Source organism: Canis lupus, chromosome 27 (assembly GCF_003254725.2).
Source record: "Canis lupus dingo isolate Sandy chromosome 27, ASM325472v2, whole genome shotgun sequence".
Taxonomy (NCBI): domain Eukaryota; kingdom Metazoa; phylum Chordata; class Mammalia; order Carnivora; family Canidae; genus Canis; species Canis lupus.
Window position 1 is genome coordinate 13,827,266 of NC_064269.1, and position 17,496 is coordinate 13,844,761.

The 17,496-nt window shown below is 36.2% G+C and overlaps 1 protein-coding gene across 1 annotated transcript in view; it reads left to right on the plus strand.

Moving 5' to 3' along the window:
* The window catches only part of SLC2A13 (solute carrier family 2 member 13), a 363,418-nt gene that overhangs the window by 281,860 nt on the left and 64,062 nt on the right, over positions 1-17,496 (plus strand). Inside the window, exon 7 of the mRNA XM_025455601.3 lies at positions 7,657-7,782. Coding sequence (XP_025311386.3) covers positions 7,657-7,782 — 126 coding nt within the window. The remainder of the gene's footprint in view (positions 1-7,656; positions 7,783-17,496) is intronic.

The window sequence follows — 17,496 nt, forward strand, 5'->3', positions numbered from 1 at the left end:
AGATGTCATATGTTTGTCAGATGTTGTAATATACTTTACACTGTTAAAGTTTGTGAGAATTAAGAGTTAATGTAGATGTATTTCTTTCTTTTATTCCATGTAGAATCTTGCAGCTGGGTAGTTTCTTAGAGATCATGTGATCTTGAAATAGAAAACTTGAAGTCCAGAATTTAGGACTTGACCCCAGGTCGCAGTGTGAACAAGAATAAATGGGGCCTAATTTGCCAGTTTGCTTTTCACACAAAAATGTTTTCATCTGTGCTTAGAATATTCTTATAAGCATGTAAGCATTGATCTGGTGCCAACATATTTAAGATCTCAGCTTTTATATGCATAAAACATGACATAAATTCATCAGGTCATGTTCAAGAAAACCTTAAAGAGTAAATCATGAATAAAAAAGAGCCATTTCTAGATGTTACTCTTTTTTCATGCCATTTGTTAGAGCCAGTTATGATACATGCTCTCTGTAAAAGGTCAATTAGCAGATTACCCAGGATATTTAAAGTTTTGTGTTACCTTCTAAATGTCAAGTTGAAGTTAGAAATACTGTTACATTTGGGAGAATTTTGCCATAAAACAGTCTATATGATGAAAAAAATTACAGGTCAAGAATGAGGAAGCAGTAGGAAATTTGATCTTGCTTCTGGAAGCCTGAATAACTCCAAGTCCAGATGATTCTCTGTGGTGAGAAGGAAATGGAATACTGTTTAATACTTGGCCTCTTTTTACTGAGTGACATACATGAACCAGTATGGAGGGCAAATATGGAGTAGCAGAGAGGACAGCTTCTCAAGTTTTTCCAATAAGGAAAAGGCTTGAGCCTGCACATTATTTGTGGTATATTTCTAGGAGAAGTTGGAAAGCAGAAAGAGAAGAAAAATAACCAATGAGATCTTTGCTCATGTCTGAGTTTAAAGCTGAAAACATTCCTACCAAGTCCCTTCAGTTTTCACTGCAAGCAAGAAGGCCACCCTCTAAAAGATGTATAGGGAAGTAGGATTGGATTAGAGGAGAGTTGTGGGTGTTAGGGACATGAGTTTTGAGTTGGAGAAAAGCACTGACCAGGGACAGGTAAAAGTTCCCTGGTAGCAGTTAGCATCCTGCTATGGTTGAATACTGAGTGTGTGTATTTTTATCAGTATACCTGATTGTGTTAATTCTCCACCAGTACTGAGCATCCTACAGGTAAAAAGAAAAGAAGAAAGATGGTTGGAAAGTGTCAGACGTAAAAGTTTATAGGTGATGTATAAAAGTACTGAAATACAAAGATTTGGTAAGAGTGGTAAAGGAAAATTCACCATGGAAGTTTGACAGAAAAGGATGAAAAGCCAAGGAGTGACTGAAACAGGAAGAAAGGAGTGTGGAAAGTCTCAGAGGCAGAAAAGCAGTTGTCCTAGGAATAAAGAAGAGAGATCTTGAAGGAAGGAGTGAGAAATATGCAAAGAGGATCAGAGTATGTATTCTAGATCAGGGATCAGCAAACTTCCTGTAAAGGGCTAGATAGTAAATACTTGTGGCTTTGCAGGCCATATAGGGTCTGTTAGAACTTCTTGGCTCTGCCTTGAAACTTGAGAGCCATCATAGACAGTAAGTAAACAAGTGAACATGGCTGAGTTCCAGTAACTTTATTTGGAAAAACAGATGGTGGTCTGATTTGTCTCAAAGACTGGAGTTTGCTGACCCCTGTTCTAGATTATGACAGTTCTCAAATGGGACAAAGTTAAGTGGAATTGGACTATTAGAAAACAAAGGGCTAAGATGCTTTAAAATTAGTGTATCAAGACCCACAGCTATATGGTCAACTAATCTTTGGCAGCACAGGAAAGAATATCCAATGGAAAATAGTCTCTTCAACAAATGGTGTTGGAAAAACTGGACAGCAACATAGAGAAAAATAAAACTGGCCACTTTCTTACACCATACACAAAAATAAATTCAAAGTGGACTGAAGACCTAAATGTGAGACACAGAAACCATCGAAACCCTAGAGGAAAAACTTTTTTGACCTCAGCAACTTCTTTGACCTCAGCCATAGCAATTTCTTACTAGACAGGTCACCACAGGCAAGAGAAACAAAAGCAAAATGAACTATTGGGATTTCATCAAGATAAAAAGCTTTTGTCTAGCAAAGGAAACAGTCAACACAACTAAAAGGGAGCCTACAGAATGGGAGAAGATATTTGCAAATGAAATATAAGATAAATAAGATTAGTATCCAAAATGTATTAAGAATTTACCAAACTCAACACCCAAAAAAACAAATAATCCTGTTAAGAAATGGGCAGAAGACATGAATAGACACTTTTCCAAAAAGACATCCAGATGGCTCACAGACACATGAAAAAGTGCTCAACATCACTCATCATCAGGAGAAGACAAAGCCATGATGAGATACTACCTCACACCTGACAGAATGGCTAAAATTAACAACACAGGAAACAACAGATGTTGGTAAAGATGAGGAGAAGGGGGGATCTTCTTAAACTGTTGTTGAGAATGCAAACTGGCGCAACTACTATGGAAAACAGTATGGAGGTTCCTCAGAAAGTTAAAAATAGAGCTACCTGTTGATCCAGTAATTGCACTACTAATTATTTACCCAAAGGATCCAAAGATACAAATTCAGAGAGGTACATGCACCCCGATATTTATAGCAGCATTATAAACAAAACCAAAAAAAAAAAAAAGAAAATAAATAAATAAATAAACAAAGCCAAACTATAGAGAAAGCCCAAATATCCATCAACTGATGACTGGATAAAGAAGATGGGGAGATGTGGGATATGTGTGTATACACACATACACATGTATATATAATGGAATATTACTCAGCCATCAAAAAGAATGAAATATTCACCACATGCAGTGATGTGAATGGATCTAGAATGTATCCTGCTGAGTGAAATAAGTCAGAGAAAGACAAATACCATATGATCTCACTCATGAAATATAAGAAAGAAAATAGATGAACATATTGGAAGGCAACAGGGGAAGGAGAGAGGGAAACAAACTATAAGAGATGCTTAAAAATAGGGAACAAACAGAGTTGTTGGAGGTGGGTGAGGGATGGGCCAGGTGGGTGACGAGTATTAAGGAGGCAGTTTTTTTTTTTTTTTTATTGGTGTTCAATTTACTAACATACAGAATAACCCCCAGTGCCCGTCACCCATTCACTCCCACCCCCCGCCCTCCTCCCCTTCCAACACCCCTAGTTCGTTTCCCAGAGTTAGCAGTCTTTACGTTCTGTCTCCCTTTCTGATATTTCCCACACATTTCTTCCCCCTTCCCTTATATTCCCTTTCACTATTATTTATATTCCCCAAATGAATGAGAACATATAATGTTTGTCCTTCTCCGACTGGCTTACTTCACTCAGCATCATACCCTCCAGTTCCATCCACGTTGAAGCAAATGGTGGGTATTTGTCATTTCTAATAGCTGAGTAATATTCCATTGTATACATAAACCACATCTTCTTTATCCATTCATCTTTCGTTGGACACCGAGGCTCCTTCCACAGTTTGGCTATCGTGGCCATTGCTGCTATAAACATCGGGGTGCAGGTGTCCCGGCGTTTCACTGCATCTGTATCTTTGGGGTAAATCCCCAGCAGTGCAATTGCTGGGTCGTAGGGCAGGTATATTTTTAACTGTTTGAGGAACCTCCACACAGTTTTCCAGAGTGGCTGCACCAGTTCACATTCCCACCAACAGTGTAAGAGGGTTCCCTTTTCAAGGAGGCAGTTGTGATGAGCACTACGTGTTGTATGTAAGTGATGAATCATTAAATTCTACTCCTAAAACCAATATTGAACAGTATGTTAACTACAATTTAAACTAAAAAAAATTAAAAATAAAAAAAAATAAAGAGGGTCTAAAACATCCCCCCCCCCAAAAAAAAAAAAGATTAGTGTATGGACTACAAATCATCCAGATCTAACTGACATTCTGAGAATACTGCACTACGAACAGAATATATACTGGTTAAGCACACAAGGAGCATTCTCTAGAATAAATCGTTTGTCAGGCCACAAAACAAGCCTCAATAAATTTTAAAAGGTCTGAAATCATACTAAATATGTTTTCCAGTAACAGTGGAGTGAAATTGGAAATCACTAACAGCAGTTTGGGAAATTGACAAATATGTGAAAATTAATACTTCCGAATCTAGTGGATCAAAGAAATCACAAGGGAAATAAGAAAATTCTTTGAGATGAATGAAAATGAAGACCGGATATATACCAAATATGGGATGCGAGGATAGCAGTGCAGTGTTCAGAGGGAAATTCATAGCTATAATTTCCAACACTAAAAAAGAAAAATATCAAATCAAAAAGCTAATCTTCCACCTTAAAACAGTGGATGTGTAAGAGAAAGAGGGGCAGTTAACAAAAGGGTCTGACCTGAGCTAAGGAGATGGAATGGCATGAAAGCCCAGATAGAGAAGAAAAACAATTTCTCTTTGTAACTGGAGCAGAGGAAAGTATGACAGTTTCTGTGTTTGCTATGAGAGTATAGTTAACATCTTTACCACTTTCATCTGTTTTCTATGTGAAGTAGACTTGAGGTGAAGCTGAGTATGAAGTGACTAAAAAGGACGTAGGGCATTAGAGATCTGAAGAATAGTCCCTGTGTAGGGTGGTTGAAAAAGTCCATGTATAGAGATGACTAGAGAAAGTTATTAGGGATGTCAGACCGTTGAGGATCCTTTGGAGGCTGGCAGCAGTGTATTATAAAGGAACTACTGATCTGCCCTGTTGTGTGATTCCCTGAACTGCATTTGGTTATGTGGGGAAGGCATAGAAAAGGCAAATGTTTGCATTCACATATGGCTAGAATTTTTGCTAGTTGGGTGAGATAGATAGATAAATGGGTGGGGAAATTTAGGATATCGAAATGATAGGCCCATGGTCAAGAAGCTAGATAAGGACAGAACTAAAGAAAGTAAAAAGCTAATGTAGAGGAAGCAAGTAGAGGGGTCAGTGATCCAGAAGTCACCAGGAGGTCTAACCAAGACAGCTCCACAAGGGTAAGGAATCTGTTTTGTTTACTAAGGTGGCCCAGCCCCAGAAGAGTGCCTGGCACATAGTAAGCAGAAAAGATTTGTATTGGATGAATCCCCATTGCAGAACTGGGATTATTTCTAAGCAAGCTGGAAGAATGGGAGATTGTGGTCAGAGCTGGATGAATGAATGAGTGATGGAAGAGGCGAAGCATCATGAATGACACATTGTGATGTCTGACACACACATCTGATAGGTTCTCCATACCCCTCAGCCTTCATCATTACCTTTTTTTGGCCTGTTATCAGAATTACTTATTTTTTTAAAATAGAGTCATTTCTGTACAACTGGATGAGTTGACCTTTCCCAAATAAGTATCATATAAAGCCATTGGAAAAATCAGGGTCATTAGATTCTTTCTCACGTGGGTGGAATAAGCCAACAAAGTACTAGTAGGAATTCCCTTCCTCTGCAAATTAGCCCAGTCTAGTTGTGAAGGCCAGAAGTTCACAGTACTTCTAACGCTTCCTGTTTTGTTTATTTTGCTTATCACAGATGTGGACACTTTTATATTTACTAGCTGTATCACCTCTCTAAAGTATATTGACCTTTCAGGAAGCTGTAAAAGGCCTCTCTTTTGCATTTAGTACAGACATACCTCGTTCTCATGTACTTTGTTTTACTACATTTCACAGAATATTGTGTTTTTCATAAATTGAAGTTTTACAGCAACCATGCATGAAGCAAGTCTATAGGCACTATTTTTCCAGCAGCATTTGCTCACTTTGTATCTGTCCTATCTTGGAAACTCACGGTATTTCAAACGTTTTCATTAATTATATTTATTATGGTGATCAGTGATTTTGACTTGCTGAAAGCTCAGGTGATGGTAGCATTTTTTAGCAATTAAGTATTCTTAAATTAAGATGTTCACATTGTTTTTTTAGGTATAATGCTGTTATACCTACAGTAGACTACAGTATAGAGTAAACGTACCTTTTATATAGACTGGGAAACCAAAAAATTCATTTATTGTGACATTTGCTTTATTGCAGTGATCTGGAATGGAGTCCTCAGTATCTCCAAGCTATGCCTCAAGGGGTCTGAAGTCTTATTTAAAATTAAGGATGGCTGTTTGCAAAGGCAAAGTTTACAGAAGGAGACTGAAATGATAATCTTATTTTTAAACAATGCAATGTTTGCCCATTTAGTTAAATTAATCAAAAAAAGTATTTTGATTTTAAGGATTCACACCTTTTTTGAATAACTGGCCATAGTACTTACCCTGTTTCTCCCTCCACACCCCATAGTATAATTACTTGTACACAGTAAATAATAAGTCTATACTGACTGATCTTTGTAGAATAAACGGTCCTCTGAAATGCCCTTTCCTGTACCTCTTCGCCTGGTAAATTTCTTTTATGTGATCTACTTCAAATATCTCCTCCCAAACTATCCTCAGCTCTTACGGACAGATGAACAGGCCTCTGCCCTTAGAGTAGTTCACACTAATTTCTGTTACACTGACATTATTTATTTGTATATCTGTTCCTGTCTTTGTCTTTTATTGGCCAAGGAGTAGGGACTTTGTCCTAGTCATCTTAGTGTCTCCAACACCTTATGTGTGCCTTCCATGTTTTAGGGACTCCAGAATTGTCTGGCAAATGAGTTTGACAGCAAGAAAACACATTTGCGAGCACTTTGTAGGCATAGGTTGGAAAACCCTGCCCTCTAAAGGATTTTGCCTCTTTAGAATTTTCTGCAGTTAGGATACTGCTGTTAGGTGAGCAGTGATTATTTAATTATGGTTCTGTGATCCAATCAGTAGATGTAATTAACATAGAGAAAAGGTGGCCTTTTTTTCCTATGCCAACTTATTTTAAAGTAAGCGTAACATGTAGTTGATACTCAGTGTAGATTTGTTAAAAGTACGGATGTCTACCAGATGTTCACAGGGACCGTTATTGGGTGGTGGTATTTTTCTTTTTAACTTTTTTCTTTCAGATATATTTTTTTCATTCTTTGAATTTTCTTTTTTAAGATTTCATATATTTATTCATGAGAGAGACAGAGAGGAAAAGACATAGGCAGAGGGAGAAGCAGACTTCCTGCAGGGAGCCTGATGCAGGTCTCGATCCCAGGACCCCAGGATCACACCCTGAGCCGAAGGCAGACGCTCAACTGCTGAGCCACCCAAGCATCCCATTCTTTGAATTTTCTATTTCAGTATGTATTGGGAAATGTTATTTTCCACTTTTAAAAGATAGGGTATGTAATACAGACAGTTAAGAGAAATGAATGCTTTGGTACAATTTGGAACCACTCAGCTGGGTCAAATTGGGCCAGTCCATGCTTTGGGAACAAATTTTAGTGGCTTAGAAAAGCAAAAGTTTATTTGCTGAGGGACAGCTGGGGTTCTTTTACACCCAGTGTCTCAGATCAAAATCTCCATCTCAAAGTGGCTTCTGCAGTTGCTGTAGCAAGGGGAGGGTCAGGTGGAGAATACCTTCCCCCTCTCACCAGCCTCCACATGTGTCACTTTGCCATGGCTAAGACGAGTGCCATGGCACCAAACTTCCTGCCAAGTACAGTGGAAGATGTAGAAGAACACCAGTTGTCTTTAACATGATAAAACTCTCTTTATTTTACAGTTACTGTAATGAATGTATGTTGGATCCAGACTGCGGTTTCTGCTACAAGATGAACAAATCAACTGTAATTGACTCCTCCTGTGTTCCAGTTAATAAAGCATCTACAAATGAGGCAGCCTGGGGCAGGTATGTCACCTCTTATAACCTTAAGAACATAAAACAAAATTTCAGAATGAGATTTTTTTATTACTGATTATATTCCCTATGCTATACATTCCATCTCTGTGACTTCTTTATTTTATAACTTCTTTATTTTATGTAAAGGAAATTTATACTTTTAATTCCTTTTGTCAATTTCCTCCATTCCCCAACCAACCGTCCCTCAGCAACTACCAGTTTGTTCCCTGTATTTAAGAGTGGTTTTTTTGTTAGTTTGTTCATTTGTGGGTTTTTAGATTCTACATATAAATGAAGTCATATGGTATTTGTCTTTCTCTGTCTGACTCACATCACTTAGTATAATACGAGTTCTATCCATGTTGTCACAAATGGCAAGATCTCATTTTTTTATGTCTGAGTAATACTCCATTGTGTACATATACCACATCTTTAACCAGTCATCTATTGTTGGACACTTGGGCTGCTCCCATATTTTGACCATTGTAAATAATGCTACAGTAAACATTGGGGTGCATAGATCTATCTTTTCTTTTTTTTTAATTTTTATTTATTTATGATAGTCACACAGGGAGAGGAGAGAGAGAGAGGCAGAGACACAGGCAGAGGGAGAAGCAGGCTCCATGCACTGGGAGCCCGACATGGGATTTGATCCCAGGTCTCCAGGATCGCGCCCTGGGCCAAAGGCAGGCGCCAAACCACTGCACCACGCAGGGATCCCAGATCTATCTTTTCAAATTACTGTTTTTTCTTTGGGTAGTTACCTCATAGAGGAATAACTGGATCACATGGTATTTCTATTTTTAGTTTTTTGAGGAACCTCCATGTTTTTCATAATAGGCACCAATTTACATTCTCACCAACAATGCACAAAGTTTCTCTTTTCTCCGCATCTTCATCAACACTTGTTGTATCTTATTTTTTTGATACTAGGCATTCTGACAGATGTGAGGTGCTGTGTCATGTTTTGATTTACATTCCCTGATGATTATTGATATTGAGCATCTTTTCATGTGTCTGTTGGCCATCTGTATGTCTTCTGGAAAAATGTCTGCCCATTTTTTTTTTAACTTCAGATTGGTTTTTGGTATTGAGTTGTGTAAGTTATTTATATATCTTGAATGTTAACCCTTTATCAAGTATATCACTTGCAGGTATCTGCCCCATTCACTAGGTTGTCTTTTTGTTTTGTTGATGGTTTCCTTTGCTATGCAAGTGGCTTTTATCCTGGGGATGCAAGCATGGTTCAGTATTCATAAACCATTCATTATGATACAGTGCATTAGCAAGAGGAAGGATAAAAATCATAGGATTATTTCAATTGATGCAGAAAAAACATTTGACAGAAAGTATTTGTTCATGATAAGAACTTGAAACAAAGTGGGTTTAGAGGGTGCATACCTCAAACTAATAAAGTCTATATATGAAAACGGTAGCATCCTAATAAATGGTGGGAAACTGAAAACTTTAAGATCAGGAACAAGACAAGGATGTTGATCTCACTACTTTTATTCAACACAGTACTAGTACTAATTAATTAATTATAATTATATTATAATTACTAATTAATTAGTACTAATTGCAGCAGTCAGACGAGAAAAGGAAATACAAGGCATCCAAATTGATAAGCAAGAAAACTGCCGTTATTTACAGATGACGTGATACCATATATAGAAACCTTAGGCCACCAAAAAACTACTAACATTGATAAATGAATTTAGTAAAGTTGCAGGATTCAAAATTAATACACTGAAATCTGTTGGATTTTTATACACTGATAACAAAGTAGCAGAAATAGAAGAAAAGCAATTCTGTTTACAGTTGCATCATAAAGAATTTAAAAACTTAAAATAAATTTAACCAAAGAAATTAAAGACCTGTACTCTGAAAACTGAAACAATGATGAAAGAAATCAAAGATGACATAGACAAATAGAAAGTTATATCATGCTCATGGATTGAAAGAGTTAATATCATTAAAATGTCTATCCTATCCAAAGCAATGTACAGATTCAGTGCAATCCCTATCAAAATACCAATTGCATTTTTCATAGAACTAGAACAAATATCCTAAAATCTGTATGAAATCAGAGATTTCTAAGAGTGAAAACAATCTTGAGAAAAAGGAACATAGCTGGAGTTATCACAATCCCATATTTCAAGGTATATTACAAAGCTGTAGTAATCAAAACATCATGGTCCTAGCACAAAAATATACACATAGATCAATGGGGTAGAATAGAGTCCAGAAATAAATCCATGATTTATGGTCAATCTATGACAAAAGAGGCAAAAATATACAATGTAGAAAAGAATCTCTTCAGTGAATGGTGTTAGGAAAACTTGACAGCTGCATGCAAAAGAATAAAATTGGACCACTTTTTATACACCACACACAAAAACAAACTCAAAATGGATTAAAGACCTAAATGTGAGACCTAAAATCATAAAATAACTGAAAGAAAACATAGGCAATAATCAGACATCAGCCTTAGCAATATTTATGGATATGTCTCCTCAGGCAAGGGAAACAAAAGCAAACATAAACTATTGGGACTGCACCAAAATAATAAGCTTTTGCACAGCAAAAGAATAGGTCTTACTTTTAACTTATAGAGTGAGTGCATTTATAGTCAATGACTGCAGTTCTTTTAAACTGATTTTCACAACTATATTACTTTGCAACATATACCGATAAAGGGGACACAAAACATTGCAACTTTATGTTTCACAAAGTAGAAAGCACTCATGCCTAGACTTTAGGAAATTCAGATTCAGGCCCAATTCTGTTCTAAGCTGTAGAAGTTTGGCTCTTGAGACAGATATTCCTACATATTTCCAAGGCAGTTTCTCCCATTGCATATTGTTTAACTACACCAGTAATTTTCAAACTCTGAAACTTAAAGAAAATCTTCAAGACAAAATGAATTAATATTACTTTCAATTCTTTCATGCAACTATTGTTTTCTTTGCATATGTTCCTGGAGTTTAGTAAAATAAAGCAAAGTAATGATAAAAGTTGGTAATTGTCATGTAACCAATCTAGGAAAGCTATAAATCTTTCTCTTTTTGAAAGAGTACATTGGTTTGTAATAGATACATAAGTGAAATATTTGTATAGAACTTATATTCAACGTCCATGGGCACAGTAAATATGTAAATATTATTTTATATGAACTTTTATTCAATGTCCATGGACACAGTAAATATGTAAAAATTATTCTATATGGCCTTAACTTCTTATGTATTCTAAAGTCCTATAAAAAAAAATAATATGCTCTCATTCCATCTGCCTCATAGAACTGATGAAGGCAATGAAATCTGTTAATTACTTGTATCTCCTAGAAGCTATAAAGTATAATCTGTCATTAATCATTATGCTGTTGTCATTAATCATTTTATTAGGGAATTACTGCAAAGAAGTAGAAATAAATTATACGGTATTCAACTGAAAATCCAGACTACATTTTAAATATATTAATTACAGAGAAATATGTAAAAGAAATGCAATTATTACTTAAAATGAAAACTTGAAAGAGCTTCTTTTAAAAACATTCAGTGTATAATTTTCATCAGCCAGGCTTCATTAGTGAGTTAATTGATTAGATATTTCTGGATGTAATACTTTACAGTTTTAACTCTTATGATTCTTTTTTCAGTAGATAAAATCTGAAAGCTTGCTTGTCTAGAATTATGAATATGTCATGAAATCTGTATGTGTAGTTTCCCATACTTTACATACTTAACATATTAGAAATGTATACTAATGATAAGAGGACACTATAATTAGACATTTCTTTCATCCTCAGTTGAAATCCAGAGGTCAGAGGCCTCAAAATAGGAGTTTTGTTCTTACTGTTTGCAAGTAACAGATTGTACAACTTTTTAATAGAAATTTCTATTACTCCTTTTATGTTAACCTATTCATATGCTTAGGACATTATTCCTTGAGTGTGCTCACTCCTAAAAGAAAAGTGAGGTACAGATAATACCTAGGAAAAAACACAAAGAACTAAACAAAATATATAGAGAAATTATATTGTAGAATATTTGAATAATTTCAAACTCTACTACTCTCCTTCAAAAAAAAAGACAGTTTTCCTCGCTCTTTTCTGTGCTGAGTAACAGATTTCCTTTAGCTTAGCCACTGTGGTTGGTTCCTTCAATCTGTGCTAGAAAGATAGAAAAAAAAAGGCAAGATGTTTGCCATGAAAAATTCCTACAGCAGATTTTCCATTTATAGGTAAAATAGCAATTGCTATATTGTTGTTGGTTGATAGGTTTTATACAGTTACTTGGAGTAGAATTCTCCAGGCAAAATCTACCATTACCTTGGATTCACATCTGAGATTCACTGTTTATAGATGTTTCAGGGTCAACTTTTGGGGAAATTCAGAGCCAACGATCCTGATTTAACTGTGGTGGTTTCATGAAAAGACACCAGGTAGAATGGTAATACCAGTCATGATGGAGATAGTATGATGATTCTGGTGAACTCTGAATTGCCTCAACATAATGAAAACTATTTGCCTACATAATCAACTATAATAAATTGGAAGCAAAATGTTAAGTGGCATGCTTTTCTAATATCTAGTTAAATTTCAGTAAAAAGTTTTTTTTCCTAAAAATCAGTTCTCTAAAGAAGATACACAGTTGGCCAACAAGCACATGAAAAACTGCTGATCACTAATTGTTAGGGAAATGCAAACCAAAATTATAATGAGGTGTACCACATCATACCCATTAGGGTGGCTACTATTAAAAAATATATATTTATATTAAAATACATATATATTTTTAATAATGTTTTTAATATATATATAAATATATACTGCATATATATTATATATATAACAATTGTCATGGAGGATGTGGAGAAATTGGAAACTACACTACTGATGGAAAGGTAAAGTGGTGCAGCCACTATGGATAACAGTGTGGTCGTTTCACAAAATTTTGCAATAGAATTATATATCATCTAACAATTTCATTTCTGAGTACGTATCCTAAAAGAATTGAATGCAAAAGCCTCAAGAAATAGTGAGTGCCTGTGGTCATGGCAGTATTATTTATAATAGCCAAAAGATGGAAGCAACCCAAGTGTGAATTGACAGATGCGTGGATAAAGAAAATGTAATATATACAATGATGCGTTCATTATTCAGACTTAAAGAAATTCTGGCACATAGTACAACATGGGTGAATCTTGAAGACATAATGATAAGTGAAATGAGCCAGTCACAAAAAGAAAACATGCCTCCAGTAATATGAGGTACCTAGAATAGTCAAATTTATAAAGATGGAAAGAAGAATGGTCATTGGCACAGGCAGGGAGAATGAGGGAATAGGAAGTTGTTTAATGAACACGAAGTTTCAGTTTTGCAAAATGAAAGGGTTTTGGAGATTGCCTCATACCTCAGTGTGAATATGTTTAATGTCACTGAACTGTACAACATAAAATTATTAAAATTTAAAACAGTTAATTAAGGGCTTTGTCTCTGAAGCTATGCAGTGCTATATAGGCTCTGAATAGGGACAAGAAAAACTGCCGGGCTGGGCTGGGAAAGCTGTAAACTTCTCTGTTGCCCACTTAGGACCTTGAATAGAAATAGTGTCACACATACAAAAGGAAAGCCAGAACCCATTACTATGGGGGAAATATGGGTTCTAATGTCACAGTGCCTTTGTAACATGGTAACCATAAATTAAGAAATATGAACACTAAAAAAAAAGTGTGTCCCAAACTGGAGATAATCCATAGAGCCATTTCAGAAATTAACGCGCAGTTGTCAGAATTCACAACCCATAAGACTTATATGGAAGGCAACTCAGTAAATGTAAGAGGATGGTCAAAAATTATAAACTACATCAATTAATGAAGGAAAGAAGCACAAATAGATAGTGAGGAATGAATTACCTAAACAACCTTGCACTACAAAAAAAGATATGAAAGAGACTTTAAAATGTTTGAAAGAGGGGATCCCTGGGTGGCGCAGCGGTTTGGCGCCTGCCTTTGGCCCAGGGCGCAATCCTGGAGACCCGGGATCGAATCCCACATCGGGCTCCCAGTGCATGGAGCCTGCTTCTCCCTCTGCCTGTGTCTCTACCTCTCTCTCTCTCTCTCTGTGACTATCATAATTTAAAAAAAAAATTTTTTTTTAATTTAAAATGTTTGAAAGAAATAAAGGAAATAGTATAATTTTGTCAGTTATACTGAAAGTTGTACATTTATGATCTGTGTACTATGTGTGTATATGTGTGCATGTATGTGTGTATGTACATATATAACAAATGTTATACTTAAGCAAATTTTGCTAAAAATAAGAACCTTCAAAAGCTAAAATTCTAGGTAAATAGCATGAAAGGGGGTGTGACAACTTTTAGATAAAAGCCTTGTACATTCCTTTGTTTCCAGAAGCAAATAGTGATTATACTTAGTTTTTCGGTTTGTTAATTTTAGGTGTGAAAGATGTGAGCGTAGGGTGTCTGGGTGGCTCAGTCAGTTAAGCTTCGACTCTTGGTTTTGGCTCAAGTCATGATCTCAGGATCTTGGGATCAAGCCCTGCCTCAGGCTCAGTGCTAAGGGGTATGGGTCTGAAGATTGTCTCCCTCGGCCCCTCCCCGACTTATGGGCATGCATGGCTTCCCCCACCTAAAATAAAATAAATAAATATTTTTTAAAAATGTAAATGTAATCTCTTAAAAAATGTACTAGTGGAGGAAAAAAATAAAAGAATCTAAGTAGGAGGGTGGGAAAAAGGGAAAACTATGGGAGAAACTGTGGTTAAGAGAAACAATAGAAAATCAGAATGAAATATAAATGCAATTATTATAGTAAAAATAAACCTCTTAAACACACCTTTCAAAGACATATCTTCATATGCATTTTTTTGAAATGCAGTTGTAATGCTGTTTACAAGACATAATCACAGAAAGGTTGGAAATATAGTGAAAAAAAATTAGGTAAGTGCTAAGTCAAGAAAACAAAAAACAAATTAGAAAATTCAGAAAACTTAACAAGCTTGATATAAATGAATCATGAACCTAATTTACAGAGAACTTTATTATTTTCAAGCAAACGTTTAATACTTATGAAGATTTACCATATTCAAGCACAAAGAATAAATTCAGTGAATTTGTATAAATATGTACTAATAAATTCTGAGTAAATCCAGATAATTGATATTATGCAAAATATGTTTTCTAAACAAAATGTAGTAAAACTGCAATGTAGTGTAAAGATATTTATTATTTCTTCTACTTTAGCTTGGAAACTTAAAAAAAATTAACTTAAAATTAACTAATGGGTTAAGAAGAAATCATAAGTGGAAAATAGAACATTAAAAGTAATAAATGAAAAAATGCACAAGAAGTTAGAACTAGAGCAGAGAATTAGCTTGTAGAGTGGTAAACTTACTGTGAAGTGTGATTTTCATTCCCTTTATACAGGTGAAGACAGTGATGTGTAGAGGGTCTCAATAGCTTTCTCCAAGTCCAAAGCCAGTAAGTCCACCACTTTTAAGGGAGCAACAGTTGCATAGTAGGAAGATGCACATTTTAGAGTCAAGTAAATTCTAATTTCAGCCTTTATCATTTGCTGGTTTGTAAGTGGCACCTGGACAACCTGGGCCTCTCTGAGCCCTATTTCCCATCTGTACAATGGGAATAATATACTTGTGGAGAACAATATGTTTTTTGTAAAGATTCTGTTAAGAGTATATCCAGGGGATCCCTGGGTGGCTCAGCGGTTTAGCACCTACCTTTGGCCCAGGACGTGAGTCCCACATCGGGCTCCCTCCATGGAGCTTGCTTCTCCCTCTGCCTGTGTCTCTGCCTCTCTCTGTGTGTCTCTCATGAATAAATAAATAAAATCTTTAAAAAAAAAAAAGTATATCCAAAGACACTTTTAAATGTTAAACCTTGTTCAAATGTTATCTTTAAAAAAAAAAAAAAAAGGACTCCTAGGTGACTCAGCTATTGAGCATTGGTCTTCGGCTCAGGGCATGATCCCGGAGTCCTGGGATCGAGTCCCACATCGGGCTCCCTGTATGGAGCCTGCTTCTCCCTCTGCCCATGTCTCTGCTTCTCTCTATGTGTCTCTCATGAGTAAGTAAATAAAATATTTTAAAAAATATATTAGTGGTAGATATCCTGTACTAATTTTTTTTTCTTAGATTTGTCAATAACACATTTTCTAGATAAGAATAAGCACTTGCCAACAGGTAAGGGCATTAAAATACTTTCTATTTGTGTGCCTCTTCATCCACCTCCTGTCTCCTGGCTCTCTGTATACACAAAACCATAATCTATTCTGGAGCTTCAAACATCCTGACTCTTTAAAAGTATTGCTAATGAAGCAAACTTTCTTAATGTGCTGATTCAGTATTTGTTTCCTATAATACAACATTTTCGCTCTGTAATTAGAACACTAAAATAGCTAGATAGAGGCCCTGTTTGGCAGTTCATTGTTCTAACTCACACTGAATGCCTGGTTTATTGTATTCGTTCAGCAGAGATATTTTTCTCAAAGCTGCACTCTGATACAACACCCAGACTATCTTCCCAACATCCCACTCCTCCCACGCAGAAGTGGACAAAACCACTTTCAACCTAAATCCCTTGCTATCACCCTAATATCCATTGTGATTTCCCACCTCTATGCCTTTCCTCACACTGTGCTTTCTGCCTAGAGTTTACCTTCCTTCTCCCTCCTTCTGTCTGACTTCCAACCATTATTTTTTGCCCAAATCAAATGTCACTTTTTCCTTGCAGTCTCTCTGATTAGCCCCAGGAAACAATCCTTACTATATCCCCTGCTTGCCCTTTAGCACTTTCCTGCTAACTTCTATGATAATTATACTGTCTTCTATGATAGTGATTTGGGTATGGATGTATCTTTGCTTCTAGATTATAAATTCCAACGTTTGTATCGTGCACTGTTTTTAAAGATTTTATTTATATGTTTCTTTATTTGAAAGAGAGCAGGCCCAAGGTGAGGGGAATGGTAGAGGGAAAGGAAGAAGCAGACTCCCCACTGAACAAGGAGCCCAATGTGGGGCTCAATCCCAGGACCTTGAGATCATGACCTAAACTGAAGGCAGACGCTTAACCAACTGACTGAGCCACCCAGTTGCCCTCGTGCACTGTTTTTAATACCTTGGTGCCTTGTACTTTCAGGAGTTCAACAGTAATTGTTAAATGACAAAAAATGGGGGGGTGCTGCCATCACTGGAAAATAAGGGTTTGAAAGTGCTGGGATCCCTGCCTTTGGCCCAGGGCGTGATCCTGGAGACCAGGGATCGATTCCCGCATCATCGGGCTCCCTGCATGGAGCCTGCTTCTCCCTCCCTCTGCCTTGTGCCTCTGCCTCTCTCTCTCTCTCTCTCTCTCTCTCTCTCTCTGAGTCTCTCACGAATAAATAAATAAAATCTTAAAAAAAAAAAGAAAAGAAAAGAAAGTACTGCAGTTCCAAATGAGAGGATATGGTGTTCCAACTTTAGTGAAATCTTCTTCATTGATATCTATTTCCAGGAAAGAGAATCTCTAAAAGAAAAATGGGAATGATGCAGTTTTGTTTACCTGGTACTAACTAACACACTAAAAAAGTATAAAAAATAAAACTTAACCATGTCCTTCAAGTATATGCATGCTATATATTACATGTAGTCATACTACATGAAAACTACTTTTTAAAAATTATAGAAAGAGGGACGCCTGTGTGGCT